We start from the raw sequence: 7,500 nt of genomic DNA on the forward strand, positions 1-7,500 counted from the left end.
ATATATATATATATATATATATTTCCATGGTCATACTTTACCTCCGGCGACGCTGAACACAACTCCGACAGCTTTGCAGAAAAAGGTTCGTAAACGGACGATCCCGGGAATCTTCACTCCGTTTAAGTAACTTTTGATCTCTGGAATCCCCGAACCAGCAGCTACAGGCTGAATGACAACACACAAGAAATAAATATCAATACCTTTAATATACTGTGACACTCAGGTGGGGTGTTCCCATCAGGACTTGGCGATGCCGATACCAAACATCCGTGAGTGAGATCGGCCGATACAGGTTACATGTATCAACTGTGAATTCTTTTTAAATGAGTGTAACAATATCAACACGATATTAAAACTAGTTCCTAATTCCCTTTTGTTACATATAATCGTGTTATAAAAACAAAGTCAATACAGAAATACACAATAACTAAACAAAAGTAAAAACTATTATCTACTACTCTTTTAAATCCTTTGTTTTTTTCCCTCAAAGTCCAAATTCCATCCACTTGTTTAACTTTACTAAGCACTTATTTAGTGTTTCAAACAAGCTTCGCCTTCTTGTCTGCTCCTACTCAGTGTGTAACATGTATAGCTACTCCCTCCAGTCTTCCAGTGATAAAGCTACTTGTAAGAAATTGTATATTTGCCGCGACGCAGGTGATGATAAATAATGAATAGCTAATTATATTAACAATAATAACATCTCTTACTTTTTCACAGCTATCGAGCAATACTGATCAGCGGCCAATTGATCGGAGTATTTTGAGAATGTAATTATTTTTTCTGGAATAAATTGTCAGTAAAATGGAAGTGCAAAAAAAGAACAGCCTTACAGTTTAATCTACAAATGAATTTAACTGACTGATGCATTACTGCCACCAGTGGTGCGGAGGTGTATTACAAGTGAGCATCGCATGGCCCGCAGGTGCCAAATACATTTTTAGCCGCCCTTTGGTGCCTGTCAGGACTAATGAGAAGTATTGGATGTTTATCTTTATTTTTGCACATTTTAAAGCAAAATAAGCAATACTTTTACTTTTGAAATGCTTATACTATTCCAGAATATTAAGATTTGCACTGGATGTTTACTTTTATATTTGCACATTAAAAAGCAAATAAGCTACTTTTAATTTTGTTAAATGTTAAAAGTTTTAAATGTTTACATTGTTACAGAATATTTTGTCATGTTGTTGTCAATGTTGACTGAGTGGCCATACTTTTTTTTTTGTAAATAAAAGCCATGCCTTTTGAAAAAACTGGCCTACATTTATTTTTTCCTCTTCATTTTAAATAAAAATAAAAAATCGGTAAAAGGAAAAATAATCTATAGATCAATCGAAAAAATAATCTATAGATTAACCGATTAATCGAAAAAATAATCCATAGATTAATCGATAGAAAAATAATCGTTAGCTGCAGCCCTAGTTATTTGTAAAAGCACTTTGAGCAAACAACCTTAAAGTGCTACAGTGCATTTAAAAAAAACAAAAAAACAACAACGCTAAAACCACAAATAGCTGCCCCAACAAGTAAAATAGATACCATATTTTTCGGACTATAAGTGGCAGTTTTTTTCATAGTTTGGCCGGGGGTGCGACTTATACTCAGGAGCGACTTATGTGTGAAATGATGAACACATTAGCGTAAAATATCAAATAATATTATTGATGTCATTCACGTAAGAGACTAGACGTATAAGATTTCATGGGATTTAGCGATTAGGAGTGACAGATTGTATAGCATGTTCTATATGTTATAGTTATTTGAATGACTCTTACCATAATATGTTACGTTAACATACCAGTTGGTTATTTATGCCTCATATAACGTACACTTATTCAGCCTATTTATTTATTTTAAATTGTCTTTCAAATGTCTATTCTTGCTGTTGGCTTTTATCAAATACATTTCCCCAAAAATGCGACTTATACTCCAGTGCGACGTATATATGTTTTTTTCCCTTCTTTATTATGCATTTTCGGCCGGTGCGACTTATACTCCGAAAAATACGGTAGTAAAAAAAAAAAAAAAAAAAGCCTAATAGCTACAACTAGCACACATATATCTGTATATGTATATATATATATATATATATATATATATATATATATATATATATATACCGTATTTTTCGGAGTATAAATCACACCGGAGTATAAGTCGCACCTGCCGAAAATGCATAATAAAGAAGGAAAAAAACATTATGCAACTTTCATAAACTATGAAAAAAACCGACTTATAGTCCGAAAAATACAGTATATATATATTTTTTTTTTAAAGAAGGGTTTTTAAGCCTTTTTTAAAAGCATCCACAGTCTGTGGTGCCCTCAGGTGGTCAGGGAGAGCGTTCCACAGACTGGGAGCGGCGGAGCAGAGAGGTTTGCCTGGGACATCAAACCTTAGCAGAGAGTTGCGGTCTCACCTGGATGAGGACCAGCAGGCTGGCAATGAGCACGAAGGTCATGTTGAAAGCCAGGAGCTCCAGCAGAGACAGAGGGAGGCAGCCTTTCTCACTGCACTCTTCCACAGCTGGAGGCTCCAAACTAAGGCAGGATAACTGGAAAGCGGGGCATCTTCTGCAATGCAGATTCTTTGAAGGATGCACTCTGAGGCAGACACACATACATTTCCCTATCCCTTCTTACACACACGCAGGAGTTGCAGGAACGCCGACTCTAGCTTGACAGCAAGCTGCCACCAACGTGACGTCTATCCACAATGCGAAACCGCTTCGAACATTGTAGAACTAACAACTTCATAAACTTGAAGGAGATGTGTGAGTTCAATAAAATGATTAGAACTGAACATGTAAAGTAGGAGTGATCGATCCAGACGTCGATCCTATTGATACCTCGTATAGTACCGTTATACAAACGATACTAGAGTGATTATATTGATATTGGTTTTTTTTTCTTATTATTATTACAAAATATGTTTTTGGGTGGTATTTCTTATTGTTTACAAACTCAGGGAGTACGTTTCTGGATACAGAAATTATTTAAATGGAAGGCTGAAATATTTTTTGCTTTTGTTTAGCTATTGTGCACTAGACACTTTATTTTTCTTAAAAAAAATGTAAACGACATTTTTTTTTAAATAATAAAAAAATAAAATATGTACCGTATTTTCCGCACTATTAGCTGCACCTAAAAACCACAAATTTACTCAAAAGCTGACAGTGCGGCTTATAACCCGGTGCGCTTTATATATGGATTAATATTAAGATTCATTTTCATAAAGTTTCGGTCTCGCAACTACGGTAAACAGCCGCCATCTTTTTTCCCCATAGAAGAGGAAGTGCTTCTTCTTCTACGCAAGCAACCGCCAAGGTAAGCACCCGCCCCCATAGAAGAGGAAGCGCTTCTTCTTCTACTGTAAGCAACCACCCGCCCGCGTAGAAGAAGAAAAAGCGCGCAGATATACCGTACGTTTCATTTCCTTTGTGTGTTTACATCTGTAAAGACCACAAAATGGCTCCTACTAAGCGACAGGTTTCCGGTTCATGAAAAGACGCAATCTCTCCATCCGCACACGGACTACTATTTCACAGCAACTGCCTAAAGACTTTCAAGAAAAGCTGGCTACTTTCCGTGCATATTGTAAAAACAAGATAGCTGAAAAAAAGATCCGGCCAGAGAACATTATCAACATGGACGAGGTTCCACTGACTTTTGATATTCCTGTGAACCGCACTGTGGATACAACGGGAGCACGTACGGTGAATATTCGCACCACAGGGAATGAGAAGTCATCCTTCACTGTGGTTCTAGCTTGCCATGCTAATGGCCAGAAACTTCCACCCATGGTGATATTCAAAAGGAAGACCTTGCCAAAAGAGACCTTTCCAGCCGGCGTCATCATAAAAGCTAACTCGAAGGGATGGATGGATGAAGAAAAGATGAGCGAGTGGTTAAGGGAAGTTTAAGTTTACGCGAAGAGGCCGGGTGGCTTTTTTCACGCAGCTCCGTCCATGTTGATATACGACTCCATGCGCGCCCACATCACGCTGGTTTTTAATATATTATTAAAGTTTGACTGACCTATCTGACTGTTTTTTTGACATTCCTTTAGCGCAGTTAGATGCGGCTTACAACACGGGGCGGCTTATAGGTGGACAAAGTTTTGAAATATGCCGTTCATTGAAGGCGCGGCTTATAACCCAGGGCGCCTTATGGTGCGGAAAATACGGTATATATATATATATATATATATATATACACAACCGCGGAGTGCGCGGATTATCCGCGGGTCGGGCGGTTAAAATAAAAAAAAATTAGATTTTATCCGCGGGTCGGGTCGGGCGGTTGAAATAAAACAAAATTAGATTTTAAATAGATTCAGGCGGGTGGCAGTTAAACCAATTGGTAAATATATATACATAGTTAAATGTTGTTACCCACATACGAAAAACGAGCAGGCACCTGCAGCATATGCCACAACAGAAGAAGAAAAAAAAAAAGATGGCAACGCCGGCAGCAAACGTGGTACGCGACAAACTAAAAAAGGGAATACTAAAGACCGGGGGGAAAAAAAGGCCAGAAAAGTTCAGCGTGGACTCGTTTTTATGAGGTTGTAAATCAGGATGATAGTAATGCTGGCTACGTGGTTTGCAAGAGCTGCGACGCTGTTTATGTCTACGACAGTCACAAAACCGGGACATCTAACATGGTGCATCACATTTGTGCAAAACCCCGAATCTCCACAAACACCCTGAGCATGAGCAGTTTCGTCCGCCGTGATCCCAGAAGAGTGCCACAGGATGTTAAAACAAGATGGAACGCAGCTGCCTGCAGCAGTTTGAGTGGCGCGAGCGCGCTTGGAGGTGCGCTCAGCACGGCTCCCAGATGATTGCGCACTGGTGTGCGTCTGGGCCGTGACAGCGTGGCACGCATTGAATGTCTCTGTTGCATTGGATCAGTCTCCTTTCTTTAACAGGCAAAAGCTTTATAACTTCACTAATGCCTTGCATCGTCTATATTAGATATATAACAACGGGCGGGTGGCGGATGGCGGGCGGGTGCAGTTTTGATTAAATGTTAGTTCGGGTGGATGGCGGATGGTTGACGACTTTTGTGATGCGGTTGCGGATGAAATAATTGCCTATCCGCGCATCTCTAATATATATATATATATATATATATATATATATATATATATATAGGGGCCATTTTATACATTGTCTGATTAACAACAATACTAACAAATTCTACATTTAACAAGATATGCTTTATAAAAATGTGTAACTATGTTTACTTTAGTTGCTTGCTATAAACCAGTGCTGGGGGGGCGTGAGAGGTATTTCTTATTGTTTACAAACTCAGGGAGTACGTTTCTTGATACAGAAATAATTTAAATGGAAGGCTAAAATATTTTTTGCTTTAGTTTAGCTATTGTGCACTAGACACTTTATTTTTCTTTAAAAAAAATGTAAACAACATTTTTTTTAAATAATAAAAAAATAAAATATATATATATATATATATATATATATATATATACATATACATATATATATATATAGGGGCCATTTTATACATTGTCTGATTAACAACAATACTAACAAATTCTACATTTAACAAGATATGATTTATAAAAATGTGTAACTATGTTTACTTTAGTTGCTTGCTATAAACCAGTGCTGGGGGGCGTGAGAGGTATTTCTTATTGTTTACAAACTCAGGGAGTACGTTTCTTGATACAGAAATAATTTAAATGGAAGGCTAAAATATTGTTTGCTTTTGTTTAGCTATTGTGCACTGGACGCTTCATTTTTCTTTAAAAAAATGTAAAACTTTTTTTTTTTTAATAATAAAAAAATATAATAATAAAAAATAAATGTATATATATATATATATATATATATATATATATATATATAGGGGCCATTTTATACATTGTCTGATTAACAACAATACTAACAAATTCTACATTTAACAAGATATGCTTTATAAAAATGTGTAACTATGTTTACTTTAGTTGCTTGCTATGAACCAGTGCTGGGGGGGCGTGAGAGGTAATAGCATCTTTAGTGTTAATAAATAACTATTTGACACATACAGATAAAAAAACAAAACATTTACTTCGGCGGGGGGGGACGTGAGAGAAAATAATTGAGAACCACTGGGATGGGGGGGGGGCGACGTGAGGTGTCGGGGGCCAGGGTGCATGTGAGGTAATAGCATCTTTACTGTTAATAAACAATTGTTTTGACACATACAGACTAAAAAAATCAACATTTACATCAGGGGGGCGTGACAGAAAATAATTGAGAACCACTGGGGTGAGGATGATGTGGGGTATCAATAGCATAATAACATCTTTAGTGGTAATAAATAACTATTTGACACAGAGATAAAAAAAATAAACATTTACTTCGGGGGGTACGAAAAAAATGCTGTTCCCTGGGGGGGCATGAGTGAAAATAATTGAGAACCACTGGGGTGGGGGGTGACGTGAGGTGCCTGGGGAAGGTAATAGCAATAGTGTTAATAAATAACTGTTTTCACACATACAGATAAAAATAAAATTTTACTTCAGGGGGGCACGAAAAAATGCTGTTCCCTGGGGTGTAAAAAAAAATCTATTTTTGAATTAATTGTGTTTCTTATTTGTAACGATTCTTAATTGATTCAAAAATTGATTTTTATTGTATTTTTGTCAATGTGTCCAGTGCAGCCCCTCAGACAATCATCATGTAGATGTAGATCATCTAAATCTGACTTTAGAAAATAGATACCGTATTTTCCGCACTATAAGGCGCACCTAAAAACCACAAATTTTCTCAAAAGCTGACAGTGCGCCTTATAACCCGGTGCGCTTTATATATGGATAAATATTAAGATTCATTTTCATAAAGTTTCGGTCTCGCAACTACGGTAAACAGCCGCCATCTTTTTTCCCGGTAGAACAGGAAGCGCTTCTTCTTCTACGCAAGCAACCGCCAAGGTAAGCACCCGCCCCCATAGAACAGGAAGCGCTTCTTCTTCTACTGTAAGCAACCACCCGCCCGCGTAGAAGAAGAAAAAGCGCGCGGATATTACCGTACGGTACGTTTCATTTCCTTTGTGTGTTTACATCTGTAAAGACCACAAAATGGCTCCTACTAAGCGACAGGGATCCGGTTCATGAAAAGACGCAATCTCTCCATCCGCACACGGATTACTATTTCACAGCAACTGATATTCCTGTGAACCGCACTGTGGATACAACAGGAGCACGTACGGTGAATATTCGCACCACAGGGAATGAGAAGTCATCCTTCACTGTGGTTCTAGCTTGCCATGCTAATGGCCAGAAACTTCCACCCATGGTGATATTCAAAAGGAAGACCTTGCCAAAAGAGACCTTTCCAGCCGGCGTCATCATAAAAGCTAACTCGAAGGGATGGATGGATGAAGAAAAGATGAGCGAGTGGTTAAGGGAAGTTTACGCGAAGAGGCCGGGTGGCTTTTTTCACGCAGCTCCGTCCATGTTGATATACGACTCCATGCACGCCCA

At 38.0% G+C, this 7,500-nt stretch overlaps 1 protein-coding gene across 2 annotated transcripts in view; it reads right to left on the reverse strand.

Moving 5' to 3' along the window:
* The window catches only part of clcn6 (chloride channel 6), an 83,607-nt gene that overhangs the window by 60,575 nt on the left and 15,532 nt on the right, over positions 1 to 7,500 (reverse strand). For both annotated transcript variants that reach the window (XM_072914792.1, XM_061973262.2), the window contains exons 6-7: positions 2,426 to 2,532; positions 42 to 168 (exon numbers count right to left, since the gene is read on the reverse strand). In XM_072914792.1, the coding sequence (XP_072770893.1) occupies positions 42 to 168; positions 2,426 to 2,532 (234 nt within the window). The remainder of the gene's footprint in view (positions 1 to 41; positions 169 to 2,425; positions 2,533 to 7,500) is intronic.

This window comes from Nerophis lumbriciformis, linkage group LG01, assembly GCF_033978685.3.
Source record: "Nerophis lumbriciformis linkage group LG01, RoL_Nlum_v2.1, whole genome shotgun sequence".
NCBI lineage: Eukaryota > Metazoa > Chordata > Actinopteri > Syngnathiformes > Syngnathidae > Nerophis > Nerophis lumbriciformis.